The sequence below is a fragment of the Antennarius striatus genome, chromosome 18 (genome assembly GCF_040054535.1).
Source record: "Antennarius striatus isolate MH-2024 chromosome 18, ASM4005453v1, whole genome shotgun sequence".
Lineage (NCBI taxonomy): Eukaryota > Metazoa > Chordata > Actinopteri > Lophiiformes > Antennariidae > Antennarius > Antennarius striatus.
The window spans coordinates 1,331,566-1,346,467 of record NC_090793.1 but is presented as its reverse complement, the minus strand read 5'-3'; the positions used below and the strand labels follow the sequence as shown (position 1 = coordinate 1,346,467).

The 14,902-nt window shown below is 50.5% G+C and overlaps 1 protein-coding gene across 7 annotated transcripts in view; it reads left to right on the top strand.

Moving 5' to 3' along the window:
- The window catches only part of rasal2 (RAS protein activator like 2), a 32,150-nt gene that overhangs the window by 14,153 nt on the left and 3,095 nt on the right, over positions 1-14,902 (top strand). For 4 of the 7 annotated variants that reach the window (XM_068341689.1, XM_068341686.1, XM_068341685.1 and 1 more), the window contains exons 4-14: positions 6,093-6,199; positions 6,925-7,037; positions 8,590-8,743; positions 8,820-8,918; positions 9,714-10,268; positions 10,453-10,597; positions 11,363-11,507; positions 11,882-12,121; positions 12,233-12,434; positions 13,617-13,816; positions 13,894-14,827. In XM_068341689.1, the coding sequence (XP_068197790.1) occupies positions 6,093-6,199; positions 6,925-7,037; positions 8,590-8,743; positions 8,820-8,918; positions 9,714-10,268; positions 10,453-10,597; positions 11,363-11,507; positions 11,882-12,121; positions 12,233-12,434; positions 13,617-13,816; positions 13,894-14,827 (2,894 nt within the window). Of the gene's footprint in view, positions 1-890; positions 1,002-4,527; positions 4,553-6,092; positions 6,200-6,924; positions 7,038-8,589; positions 8,744-8,819; positions 8,919-9,713; positions 10,269-10,452; positions 10,598-11,362; positions 11,508-11,881; positions 12,122-12,232; positions 12,435-13,616; positions 13,817-13,893; positions 14,828-14,902 lie in introns of those variants that run through there. The other 3 variants (XM_068341691.1, XM_068341690.1, XM_068341687.1) reach the window with 3 other exon arrangements.

The window sequence follows — 14,902 nt, the reverse complement described above, 5'->3', positions numbered from 1 at the left end:
TTTTTTTAGGTGATAACACACACACACACACACACACACACACACACACACACTGGGTGCTTTTGTTGATGACTCTGTGAAGCTGAATCTCTGACTTGAGCTCTGGATCGGCTGCATTCCACTCCGCCCCCCACCTGTCAGCTCTTTCACAATAAAACCACACATCCTACGACCCCGCCTTCAAATTAAAAGCTTGGAACCGCTCCTGATTCAGTCTATAAATGTCACAATAAACAGTTAGTGAACCCGTTAGGTCTCAGCCTGAAGCCTGATTGTAACGGCAGCATCGCCGACGCTGTCAGAACCTCCTGTCACAGCAGGAGATATAATATAAATTAAAAAATTAAGTTAAAAATTAAATAATATGAATATAGAATGGGAACCGGTCATAACTCACAAACCGATTAAAGGCCTTGGATTATTTTGCTTCATTTTAATTTTTTTTTTCAGGGCTACAATTAGATCTTAAGCTCATTTGGATATTTGTGAGGGTTCATGATTTTTGTCTTTATTCAAATTTGAAAATTAGATGTTTTTTCTCAGATATGAAAAAAGGAAATGAATATTCCTTCAACATGGAAGTTAAATTTAGGACTGGGAAACAAATAAGAAAATACTATTTTCTTGAACAAATGCCAAAATAAACTAGAACACAAAAAAAATATCTGCGATTTGTCTCAATGTGGCGCGTTATATCTGTAAATGTGAATAAAACGGGGAATTAGAACTAAATATTGTAGAAAATATAAAAGTGTGCTAAATTATATAAATAATTCTCATTTAATTAATTATTAATAATTTTAAACGTTTTATTTATTTTACATAAATACTCTCGATGAGCGCGACCGACTTTTATTGTGAAGGCGGGGAGCGGAAGTGTGTGTGCGGGACGACTGATCGCGTGAATCCGTCCGGTGTCGGTGTGTGTGTGTGTGTGTGTGTGTGTGTGTATGTGTGTGTGCAGAACATGAGTTAACGCTCCTCCGTGATGGACCTTGACGGTAGGTCTCCGCTTTTACGTTCAAAAACAAACGTGACGTCACTGCGAATGGACGTTACGTCATTGACGCCGTTCGTTCGAGGCGGATAGAAACACGTGAGGTTGTGACGAAGCGGGACTCGACCGGAGACGAAGCCGTTATTACCGGAACCACCGGTGCGGTTCTCCCGGTAATGTTGAGGTAGAAGTCATGGAATATTAAAGTACTTCTAATACTTCAAACGGACTGAAGTACTCAGAGCAGTAGAAGTACTTTTATTTTTTGAAGGATCTTAATGTGAAAGTAAGAAAAATACTTCAGTATTTATAGTTAGTACTAAAGGTTGTAGTGATTTAAAATACTCCAGAGGTAATCCGGATGTTAAACTGATTTCTTCTTGTATTCTAGTATTTGTACGTGTACTCGTGTACTCATGTACTTCTAGCAGTATTTTAAGGTGTGAATCTGCTTTTGGCTCCATGTTTACGGTCTCTACCTACAAAAAGAGGTTTTCCCCTTCTGCTCATCCATTGGTCCTTAAATGCATCGTGACCTGCAGGCAGACTGTAGCTGCTGTGATGTCATGCTGATGATGATGATGCTGACCTCTGACCTCTAGATGTGGTGACGGCGTATGAGGCGTGCGAGCGTTTCCTGTCTCGTGTGGGTTGTTGTGGGATTGCTTTCACTTCCTGTTTGTGACTGAAGGATTCTGGGATGTTCTGTGGGCGGGAACAGGTGATCGGTTCTGGGAACCGCGGGTCGGACTCGTCTTTATTTTCTCCTACGCCAGTGAACGCATCACCAGTAGAGGGAAAATCAGTTAATAAGGATTTAAATCAAAACCCAGTTCCTCTGAGAGCCGACGATTCATGTTAACAAAGGAGAGGAATGTGCGTGTGTGTGTGTGTGTGTGTGTGTGTGTGTGTGTGTGTGTGCGTGTGTGTGTGTGTGTGTGTGTGTGGGCAGCCCCACAAACTGGTTTCATTATGTGAAAGACATTCTTAGAATATTTGCCGCGAAGCCTGAATCCGTTTGTGAAGAGGACAGCTTGTCTGTCAAACCGACCAATCAGACGAAGATCAGGAGCGCTTACAGACGACTTGTTTACACAACAATAACCAATATCTGACGTATGTGATCAGCGTAAACATAAACACCCCGACCCCTCCCCTCTGAAAGGAACCAATTATAAAACACAACCAAAAAAAAGGTCAAACTCAGCCACTTTTTCTCTTTAAGAATCTACAGAATATTTCCTTTTTTCCAATCATTTTTATTGATTAGCTTTTATATTGATCATGTAACCGTCCGTCCGTCCCTCCTCCTCTTCCTCCGGGTGTTTTCATTTATTTGTGACTGAACTGTTTCTTTCATGAAGTCGTCTTCGGGATGTTCCGTCTTCGACTTGAGGCGAAAAACAAGCTAAGAATAGAGACAGATTGCGGTTTACGACCGCGATAAGAGACAAACTGTTTCCGAGGGATTTGAACCTGGCGGTACGAGCTGTCTGTGATTGGCCGATAGCGGTTCGCCGGTCCGACACAAAGGATCTATTCATGAGGAGTTTACCTGTGTTGTGTCGGCGTCTCCAGGCGTGTCCGACACCTTTGAACGTTCCTCGCATTCCTCTGCTGCTGCTTCCTGATGATGTCACACCTGAGCCTGCGCTGGAGGGTCAAAGGTCAGAATCAGCACGTTTAGAACGTCTGAGTCATCCTTAGGTCCCCTGAACGCACCGCGGGCCGATCCAGCCACGTTACACGATATGCAGATGATGTGTTTCCTTCCGTGTGACCTCAGTGCCGACGTCTGATTGGACGTGAACGCGTCTGGGTTTGCAGACGCTCCACAGATGGACTTCCTGTCCCGTCTAATCACATTACAGCCGCGGTTTAATGTAATCAAGCAGCTAGCAGCCTTTAGCGGGTGGTGAAAGTTAGCATCCGGTAGCAGCTAGCAGGCTTAGGAGACGACATTAGCTTCCAGTCAACGGATAATGTGGTCACACATCATGACCTCGTTAGTTAGCGGAACGCTAGCATGCTAACATCACACACTGGGGCGGACCTATGATGTCATACATCACTGATGTAACCATTGTTTCTATGGCGATAAACCTTCTACCACAGCCGGGAGAAGGAGGAAACAGTTGGGTTTTAGCTCCGCCTCTGACGTTATTTCATTTGCTGCGTTCGAATTGAAATGATTTCATCACTCTGTGACGTCACTAAGTTGTGGCGATGTCAGTTTTCAGAAATGCTACGCTCGCGTGACACCTGAAGGCATCACGGCACATAGATAGATAGATATACTTTATTAATCCCGGAGGAAATTGCATCAACGCTTGGGTTTTGCGATGGATCCATCATTGTCATGTCCGGCGCGGACAAACGTACGTTCTTCAACCCCTGAGAACGTTAACTGGGACGCTTTCCAGTTTAAACCCGTTTCAGTTCACGCTAAAATATGTCTGACGTCACGCCGCCGCTCGGTGAGAAACACGTTTACTGCTGACCTCATCTGGAATGAAGACAAAACTGACAAACACAATAAAAAAAACATGAAATAAATTATAATGTAATGCGTAAACACGTTAAAAGAAAGTTGTGACTGAAGATGTGAATAATCTATACATATATAATATATATATATAAGAAAAATGTGAAAATATATATTTATAAAAAATAAAAAAAATATATAAAATAAAATAAAAATAAAAAAAAATATATGAAAAATATGTGGTTATAATGGGAGTGAATTGCACCATTTTTGACCATTTTAGGTATTGTGTGTACACAATGAAAATCTGCTATTCTATACACTTCCAATGACAGGCATTAAGGAATTTAGAAAATAAAAATGAAAGAAAATTACTGGCAAAATTTCATATATTTAGTCTTTTAACTGACTGATTTATTGGGAGAGAAACACGTATAAAAACAACAAAAATGTCACTTTTGGGCCCGAACAGTTCCCGGGGGTTAAATCTGATAACCTGAACGTGTAAATATTAATAAATCGGTCACGATCGTCAGTTCGCCCGTCTCTCCTCTCGCTTTAACACAGATCTGAGCTGAAGCCCCAGAGTTTTGTCCTACATCGTCTGGCTTGGGGGGGGTAAAACTTATTTCCTAGTTATCCTCTCAGCGCCGTGTTGAATGAAGCTCCAGAGGAAGAGGAGGAGGAGATGAAGAAGAGAGAGAGAGAGGCTGCTGCAAAGAGAGAGAGAGGAGAGGAAGCCGAGCAGCGAGAGCGATTGATTGAATAAATGCAGTAAAGAGAGGAAGAGGGAGAGAGGAAGAGGGAGAGAGGGGGTTAGAATTACCGCTGAGTGGAGAGCGAGAGGAGGAGAGGACGGACCGTGAGGAGGAGGAAGAGGAGGAGGAAGGAGGATGCAGTGCTGAGGAGGGAGAGGCAGGTCGAGGATGCTCGCGGGACGGAGGAAGACGTCGGCGGCGTAACCTCATTGGCTGACAGGTGGCTCCGGCCAATCCCGTCTGACTGTGTGTGTGTGTGTGTGTGTGTGTGTGTGTCCTCTCCTCAGATGATGGGGAACAGCTGCGATCGAGGTACCGTCTCTTCCTCTTCCTCTCTTCCTCTTCCTCTCTCTGTGTTGTCGTCCATGTCATGTGACCGGCTTCGCTTCCTGCGGCATGCTGCCTCAACTTTGACCGGGAGAAGCGACGAAGAGGGCGACCGCGGCGGTTCGGGACCTTCGTCGCTTCTCTTCGTGAAGTTTGCCCCCACCCCCATCACCATCCCATCCCGCCCCCCCTCCAGCCTGCAGCTGGAACCCGATCCGCCAGCGATGGGGAGGCTGCTGCATGCTGCGTTCACTGTGACTCCGGCAAAAACATGGGGCTGAGTGTCCTCCTGTTGCAAGGCGGCGGCACGTTTTTTGCGTCCATCATGTGATCATCATGTGACCTCACCGGCGCCGGTTTAGCGTCGCGTTTCGGTTGAATCCCACGATCTGGAGCATCAGAGTCAGAAACTGTTTCTGGACTTTTGTAGTTGGAAGTTGTTCCAACCTCCGATGGAATCCGATCTATCGATATGTCGATCGAATATTTATTCTCCATTCCATTGATCGATGAGACGTGTTCGTAGAATGTTTCAGAAATGCTTCAGCATGTTCAGGTTCTTTATTAGCTTAGCATGTTAGCTCACGCGTCATGTGAGGTTTCGAGGAACCGACCGACTCTTCTGGACCTTCTGGAGTTTTTATGCTACGAGAAACCAAAACCGCTTGTCGTCTTGTTGCTGACTTTTGTGTCGACACGTGTCGTAGGTGAGGAGTTATTTTCAGCTTCCTGTCGGGATCAGGTGGGCGGAGCCCTTCAGGATCCGCTCGGGTCTCCAGAGACGTACGTACGTACGTACGTACGTCCGCCTCGGACGAGTTAGCTGAAGAGGAAGAGAGACGGGGGCTAAAATTAGCTTCTGAAGCGTCTGGATGTGGGCCAACAGCCGTCTGTCAATGAGTTCCTGAGCTGCGTTTAGGAACCAGAGGAATTAGTTTGAGCACAGGAAGTGACCCGATGGGAAACAGGAAGCAGGAACACCGCCGCTCCATTTTGGTTTAGCTCTCAGATTTGTATAAACAGGTACTTCCTGCTGGTGTGAGGTGTCCCTGAAGCGCCTGCAGCGACGAGTCGAGGCCCGATGCGTTCAAGCGCACCTCAGTTGACCTGTTGGTGTCATACGGAACATGGGGAACACCTACTGACCTCAGATCAGAGGTTAGATGGATGTTTGTGTTGAATTATTTGCGTCTGCGGTGGAGGAAGTAGCCCTCCAGACCAACAGGTGGCGCTGCTTCATGTAAATCAGGTTTTTCTGGTGTGAAATGTTGTGTTCTGATTATTCAGGGGTTCTCAGTGAAAGAAGTGGAGGTTTGGTTTAAAAAAAAAAACACAAAAAGGTATCAAATCCGTTGGATCCATGCAGAAAACCAGACGTCATTTGTTTTTCATTTCCACCAATAGGCTTCCGTCTCTCCACCAATCCGGTCGCCGCGTCCTCCGTGCGTCCCCGCCTCCTTCTCAAAGCAGTTTGGATGAAACAGGAAGCTGATCTGACCTGATTTTCCTCTCTTCCTGTCTGCAGAAGTGTCGTCGGAGCGATCGCCGAGGAGGCGGAGCATCTCCGGCCTGGGGAGTTCAGAGAAGGCCGTCGCCCCCGACAACCCCAACTCCTCGCCCTTCAAAGTGCCGGTGAGTAGAACACAGCTACTGATGGGCGTGGTCACAGTCCAGGTTCACAAGGTGACGTATCCGATTACCACGTGTAATCAGAGTACTTCCTCATTAGCGACGAGCGCGTCGGGGTTATATTTAGCTGACGGACGGGTGAAGCGACCGACGGGTGTCTGAAAGCGACTCGTGACTCGACGTGGAGATCAAACGAAGGTCAGAACGACCAGGAAGTGACCCAGGAACGTCTACTTCCTGTTCGCCCGACCCGCCAAAGTAAAATTACACCCAGTTCCGATGGAAAACGACAGTTTGTGAAGTGGGTTCAGATCAGAAGTTGAACTTCCTGCGGTTCCTGCTGGAGCTTCAGAGACGGTATTTTTAGCGCACGGAGAACAGAGAGCATTCTGGGAGGTGATTCACGCTGTAGGAACATCACTGATCAATCGCTCTGATCAGCCTCGTCGGGCCTCAGTTAACCAAACTTTTCCTTTTAATGTGACGGGAGCCTGAGGGGCGAGGATGAGGAGGGGAGGAGGAGAGGCGTTTGAGGGTATTAATATCTCAGGAAATCAGGCCGCTTGTGTGGAAGAAGATTTGATAGGCGGAGGGGGTTGATTGATATCAGCTGAGTCATGCTTCCGCCCCATCAGATAGCAGCTGATAGACGCTGACTCGTCATCCGTCCGTGACCTGCAGGGGGCGCTGTGGGGGGCGGGGTCTAACTCTAATCTGGACTCTTTCAGGGTTTCTTCAGCAAACGTCTGAAAGGCTCCATCAAGAGGACGAAGAGCCAGACCAAGCTGGACCGAAACACCAGCTTCAGGCTGCCGTCGTTCCGGCCGGCGGACGCCGACAGGTAACGCCACACGGGCCGGGTTTGGGCGCGTAACGGCGTCGCCGCCAGAGCCGCTTCTCCTCTGGTCATCTTATTGGTTGTTTCTCCTCGCCGTCTGAGCCGCTGATGAGCCGCAGCCGTCGCACACGGAGCGATGGATGGTTTATTTATCCCTCCTGCTCCTCTTCCTCACTCCATTACCCCCCCCCCGCCCCCCCCAGCCTTCCCAGCAGCGCCGGAGGTGGTTTTACTGGAAGGCTGTCCGTCTCCTCTCCCCCACAGCGCTCTGCTGCGTTCGGGGTCGTCCGTCAGGTCACTCCTGGTTCGTCCTGAACGGAATGGAATGGATCCCAAAGTGGGACGCGGCCCAATTCTGTTCCTCTTCTTTTTTTTTTTTGTTAAATCTCAGAAGTGGGCGGAGTTTGTCTCTCAGAAATGTCGACTAATTAAATTCCGGCGGCGTCTTTTGAAGCTGATTTAAAAGTTGAAGCGGTTTTTTTTTTAACAGCAGCGTTTGCTGAAGTTAAAGGAAGGTTGAAAGTTCCCACACGCACCTGAACGCATCGGTGGGATGGACGTCGCATCAGTGTCTGTCTGCTCTGATCTATCCTGCGGTCACCGACGTGGAGAAGAGAAAATAACGTCGATCAACCAGCTGATCGATCAGTGATCGCTTCTTCTCTGCCGTCGAACGTCGGTGGATTTTATTACGGGGACAAACGTGATTCGCTGACGCCGTTCTTGTTCCACTTGTTGTTGTTTGTGATTGGTCCACAGGGAGAAGAACCCGGCCGGTCGCCGTGGCAAAGACACGCCCGCTTGGAAACCCGCTGACGTGACACGTTTAAAGTTCACACACACACACACACACACACACACACCCATGTGATGTGTGTGCGTTTCCTTGTCAGACCGGATCAGGTTTCCGTGGCGATGCGGGAGACGTAAAAAAAAGTAGCGGTACCCTCTTAAAGAGACGGTACACCTTTAACCCCTCCCTGCGTGGCGTCAAACCCTCAGCGGTGTCAGGATCCGGTTGCCGTGTTGTTCTGGAGCATCACGCTAATCCCAGTCCTCTAATCCGGGATGACATAACTCATGGGACACGGGATTACCCACAATTCAACTCAGATCATGTCTGTTGATCCCAAACCACCAAGAGTCACGACATGAAAAATAAAAAACAAATGATGATGTTGAACTCCTGCGTCACTCCCCCTCCCCCCCCTGCTGCTGCCTAGCACCCGCTCCCCCAGCGGATGTTGTTGCCGTGGAAACGCTCCCGGAGGCCCCACGCCGTCCGCCGTCCCGGGACCTCGTTTGGTGAGGCTACATAAAGGCGGCGCCGCGCTCGGCGGCGTCCACAGCGGAGGACGCCGCCACCGGCTGAAGTCGCGTTGAGGGGGGGGAGGGGGCGGAGACCCGAGGGTGGGGGGGGGCGATGCTCTGGGGACCTCCCTTCCTCTCGCTCTGCGGTTGCTTCTCGTAGGTATCGCCGTAATCCGGCGTCGACGAGCGGCGCGCTCGCCGGCGCCCCCTACCAACATGTGTCTCTCTCTCCTTGTCACCTCAGATCCCGCGGCCTCCCCAAGCTGAAGGAGTCGACGTCCCATGAGTCTCTGCTCAGCCCCGGCAGCGCCGTGGAGGCTCTGGACCTCAACATGGAGGAGGACGTGTTCGTCAAGCCGCTGCACAGCAGCATTCTGGGACAGGAGTTCTGCTTCGAGGTGAGCGGGCCGTTTGCCCCTCCTCCTCCCCCTCCTCATTGGGCGTCGCTCACGGGCGTGTCCCCTCTGATGTCAGGTGACCTACTCGGGCGGCAGCAAGTGCTTCAGCTGCACGTCGGCGTCGGAGAGAGACAAGTGGATGGAGAACCTGAGGAGGACCATCCAGCCCAACAAGGTGAGTCGGCCACGCCCACCTCCAGGTCGGCCACGCCCACCTGTATGTTCTTTAACCCTTAGAGTCCTGACCTATTTTGGCCATTTTTGGATATTTTTGATATTTGTGTCGATATACCACACTAAAAATGAATTAACATACCCATGCTTGGTATGTTTATCTTCAGCACGACTTTAGCTACATGAAGAGATGGTTTTTATTTCCCTATAACTTATTGTATTGACATTTTGAGGCAGAGTAGACACACAGTCAAATTCAAAAATGGAAAAAAATATTTTACTGCACATAAAAAAAAACCCAAAAATTTATTTTATTTAATTTTCGATTAAATTAAATTTAAAAAAAATTTTAATATAGAAATTCTAAAAAATATATTTAAAAATGGAACAGATTGTATTTTATCGCACATAAAAACAAAAAAGAAAAGTTTTTGATTAAATTTTAATTAAATAAAATTCAATTTTTTTTATTCAAAAATTTAATTTGTAAATGGAACAAATTGTATTTTATTGCAGATAAAAGTCCTGAAATTTTTATTTAATTTGATTTTTAATAAAAAAAAAACTAAATTTTTAATACAAAAATTAAAATAAATAAATGTGAAAATGGAAGAAATTGTATTTTATTGCACATAAAAACCAAAAACATGCTCATCAATTTGATTTTGAACTCCATAAAGTTCGCTACAGACTTCTAACATAATTATATACAGTTGTGTCATGCACGAATCGCGAGACACGTTTGCATCATGTGACAAAATTCGCGAATGAGGGTTGAACGGTTTTGCGTTTCCAGGACAACTGTCGCCGGGCGGAGAACCTGCTGCGCCTGTGGATCATCGAGGCCAAAGACCTGCCCCCCAAGAAGAAATACTTCTGCGAGCTGTGCCTGGACGACGTGCTGTACGCCCGCACCACCAGCAAGACGCGCCACGACAGCCTGTTCTGGGGGGAGCACTTCGAGTTCGCCGGCGTTCCGGCGGCGCGCAGCCTGACGGTCCACGTGTACCGCGACGCCGACAAGAAGAAGAAGAAGGACAAGAACAACTACGTGGGGCTGGTCAACATCCCAGTGGCGGGCGTGACGGGGCGGCAGTTCGTGGAGAAGTGGTACCCGCTGAGCACGCCCACCCCCAGCAAGGCCAAAGGGGGCGGGCCCTCGGTCCGCATCAAGGCGCGCTTCCAGACCGTGGCCATCCTGCCCATGGAGCGCTACAAGGAGTTCGCCGAGTTTGTCACCAACAACTACGCCACGCTGTGCTCCGTGCTGGAGCCCGTCATCAGCGTCAGGAACAAGGAGGAGATGGCCGGGGCGCTGGTACACATCCTGCAGAGCACCGGGAGGGCAAAGGTCAGACTCGTATCAGCCAATCAGGGGGCGGAGGTCAGATCTGGACAGCCAGTCAGACTCTCAGTCGCTCTCAGGCCGATACAGGAAGTAAAAAGATGGTTAGCTTAGCTTAAAGAGTGGTTAGCAGACTGACCCTCCTCTTCCTCCTCTTCCTCCTCCTCCTCCTCCTCCTCCTCCTCCTCAGGACTTCCTCACAGACCTGGTGATGTCAGAGGTGGACCGCTGCGCCGACCACGACGTCCTGATCTTCAGGGAGAACACGCTGGCGACCAAAGCCATCGAGGAGTACCTGAAGCTGGTGGGACAGAAGTACCTGCACGACGCCCTGGGTAAGCCCCGCCCCCCACCTGTGTGTGTGTGTGTGTGCACCTGTACAGACACCTGTATAGACGCACCTGTATACGTACCTGTACACACCCTTACACACACCTGTATCTAGTCAGACATGACATTATTGGATTCTTTAAAAACTCCTCGTCATCATAATGTTTGAGTTTGTTCTCAACAGATTAAATCTCGTTAGATTAAATCTGGTTAAATTAAATCTCATCAGATTAAATTTTGTTAGATTAAATTTTGTTATATTAAATCATCAAATTAAATCTCGTCAGATTAAATCTCATCAGATTACATTTTGTTCGATTAAATCTCTTTTTAGATTTAATCTCGTTAGATTAAATTTGTCAGATTAAATCTCGCTAGATTATATCCCGTCAGATTAAATCTCAGACGTTTTTCTCAGACTGAAACTAGAATAAATCTGTTTCTTTGGTGTTTCGTCTGAATTTGTTCTGAGAGATGAAATAAAAGACCTCAAATAATTCAGACCCTGGAGACGCGTGAACAGCAGCGCCGACTGACGGCTGCCTTTAGCCTGTTTTAACTTTTAATCTATTGTTAGCAGCAAAGTTACTGCAGTTCAGACTCCGATCAGAGCCTCAGACGAGTTTGTTTATTTATAGACCATAGGGTGGGGTTCACTCTGACAGCGTCACTGCTTTGGCTGTGATTGGTACAGCTGCTGCATGACGTGACCAATGAGGCGTGCCTGTGTCACACGGGTCACCTGTGTCTCCTGTCGCCTGTGTCTCCAGGGGAGTTCATCAAGGCTCTGTACGAGTCGGACGAGAACTGTGAGGTGGATCCGAGTCGCTGCTCCGGCGCCGACCTGACAGAACATCAGAGCAACCTGAAGATGTGCTGCGAGCTGGCCTTCTGCAAGATCATCAACTCCTACTGGTGGGAGTACACACAGTACACACCACAGTACACACCGCAGTACACAGGGTACACAAGTGGATGAAGCTTCTCATCATTTACTGCAAACAGTAAATAAAGATCAGACATAAACTTTATTTGTTATAGATAAATATTATTTGTAAATTTAAATAAATAAAATATGTTAATTTATTTTTAAATTCATCCTGAACATTTTAAATATTCATTTCTGTGTTATTGATCCTCTGCGATGGACTGTTATTGATCTGTGTGATGGAAGCGATCAGTCTGCCCCCTGCTGGCAGGAAGCTGTAACAACACATCAGAACAGTTTCAGTTGAACTGATTGGCTGAAGGGTGGCAGTAATCTGATTACTCGTTACCCCACCCCCCAGCGTGTTCCCCCGAGAGCTGAAGGAGGTGTTTGCGGCGTGGAAGCAGCAGTGCGTCGCCCGCGGCCACCAGCAGGACATCAGCAAGCGTCTGATCAGCGCCTCGCTCTTCCTGCGCTTCCTGTGTCCCGCCATCATGTCGCCGTCGCTCTTCAGCCTGATGCAGGAGTACCCCGACGACCGCACGTCCCGCACGCTCACGCTCATCGCCAAGGTCATCCAGAACCTCGCCAACTTCACCAAGTGAGAGCACTTCCTGTTTCCCTTCGCGCATCAAGGGGAGGAGCTTATCTCGCTGTTGGGCGTGTTTCTAAACGTTCTCTTGACGAGTCGAGGCGTTTTTGTCGCGCGCAGGTTCGGGAACAAGGAGGAGTACATGGCGTTCATGAACGACTTCCTGGAGCACGAGTGGGCGGGGATGATGCGTTTCCTGTCGGAGATCTCCAACCCGGACACGCTGTCCAGCACGCCGGGCTTCGAGGGCTACATCGACCTCGGCCGCGAGCTGTCCGTCCTGCACGCCCTGCTGTGGGAGGTGGTGTCCCAGCTGGACAAGGTGTGTGTGTGTGTGTGTGTGTGTGTGTGTGTGTGTGTGTGTGTGTGTGTGTGTGTGTGTGATGACTCAGCAGATTTACTGACATCAAAGATTCACAAGTTTTTTGAAGTTCCGTGAAGCTAACCGACCAGAAGACGACACCTGTGGCGAGCTAGCCCTGATAGCGATGACCAGCTAGCACCAAACAGGTTTTCCATGATAGCATTGTTTAATAATGGAGCTAATATTAGCTTTATTAGCAGGTAGTAGCAGTCAGCTGGTAGCAGCAGTTAGCATGTAGTAACAGCAGGTAATAGCAGTTAGCGACCTAGTAGCTGTTAGCATGTAGTAGCAGTTAGCATGTAGTAACAGTTAGCAGACAATAGCAGGTAGTAGCAGTTAGCCACTAGTAGTTTACGTGTAGTAACAGTTAGCAGATATTAGCAGTTAGCAGGTACCAGCAGTTAGCAGGTACCAGCAGTTAGCAGGTATTAGCAGTTAGCAGGTATTAGCCCTTAGCAGGTGCTAACAGTTAGCAGGTATTAGCACTTAGCAGGTGCTAACAGTTAGCAGGTATTAGCAGTGAACATGTAGGATTGATCTTGATAGAAAAGCAGTAGGACTCTTCTGATTGGTGGATCCAGTAGGCGGGCTCAGAGATTTTCACTTCCTGTTTAAACTGGAGGGTGGGGGGGGTTAATGAGCAGTTTGTCATCAGTGATGTCATCAGTGATGTCATCAGTGGTTGACGTCACCCGGACTGAACGCTTCCACCGTTTCACCTCATTAACGCTGCGTGGCTGAACCTCACAGCATGGCCTTAGCTCCTCCCCCTGCCCCGCCCCCTGCCCCGCCCCATCCGAGTGTCAGCATGTTCTGATCCGTAGACGCATGGCGTGTTCGTCGTTTTCATCTTGTGTTTAAGTTTCCCTCTTGTTTTTTTCCCCTCCCCCCTTTTTCTCCCCCCTCCACCCCCCTTCTCTCCTCGCCATTTTCTCCCCCCCCCCTTTTCTGTTCACTTCCTGTCTGGCTGATTCAATCTGTTGCCACCATGTTGGTCCCGCTGCCTCCCACCCACCAACGCATCCTGGTGCTTCCATTCAAACACACACTCACACACACACACACACACTCACACACTCACACACACACACACACACACACACACACGCACACACACACACACACACACACGACCTTCAGGGTGAAAACTCCTTCCTGCAGGCCACCGTAGCGAAGCTGGGGCCGCTGCCGAGGATTCTGGGAGACATCTCCCGCTGCCTGGCGGCGCCCACGCCAGTGCAGCAGCAGCTGCGGCGTTTCCAGGACCATAACTCCGCCCACAGCATCAGCGGCAGCCTGTCGTCGGGGTTACAGCGAATCTTTGAGGACCCGGCCGACAGGTGACCAATCAGACGACAGATCCCTTCCCAGTAATCCGATTACATGTCGACCTTTAACCCCGTGTCGTTTCCTGTAGCCGCAGCGACGTGCGCAGCCTGCAGTCGCCCGTCAGCGACCTGATGGAGGGCTACGGGCGGGGGCCACGCCCCCTGGTGGCGCCGCGGCACCCGCCCCCCCACCCCGGCGGCTTCGACCCGGAGGGGCGGGACGAGCCGTTGTCCAACGGCCGCAGCGTCTCCCTGGTGGACCTGCAGGACGCCGTCAGCGCCCACGGGGCCCCGCCCCACCACGAGGCCCCGCCCCGACTCAGCAGGGCGGGCTCCCAGGCCTCCATCGGACACGCCCCGCTCGGCTACCCCCACTCCAACCCCGTCACCCCGAAGCCACTCCCCCACCAGGGGCAGGCGCCGCCGCGGGACGGCCCGCCCCAGAGCGCCCCCGCGGCGCGGCGGCCGCTGCCCCCGGCGCTCGGCCGGGAGCGGAGCCTGCAGCCGCTGTCGTTCCAGAACCCCGTGTACCACCTGAGTAACCCCGCCCACGCCCCGCCCACGCGCTCCGCCCACGACTCCAGCTCGGAGAACCTGAGCACCGAGAGCTCGCACGACAGCCGCAGCAACTCGGACGACCTCGGCAGCCAGGTGGGGGTCAAAGGTCGGGTCCCGTCCAGCAGCAGCCTGGACGAGCCGGGCAGTAGGCGGAGCCTGCAGAGCGAGGAGTCCGCCACGCCCCGGAGACACGCCCTCCCCGAGCTCCCGCCTGGCGCTGCGACGGCGGTGGCCATCCCCCGCCAGAGCACGACAGCAGGCACCGCCCACATCGTCAAGGTGGAGACGCAGAGCAGGGGAGGGGGCGGGGCCAGGACGCCGCGCTCCATCCCTCACAGCGCGTCGCTGCGCAGCAGCAGCAGCGCCAACACGGAGCCCACGCCCGCCTCCGGCCCCGCCCCACGCCAGCAGACCGCCTCCCCCGGGGAGAACCTGACTCCGCCCACAAGGACCGCCTCCAAGCAGGTACGGCAGGAAGCACGCGTGTGGGAAAACGTCACGCCTCACCAGGAGCGTTCAGGGTCACACTTGGTTTGTGTT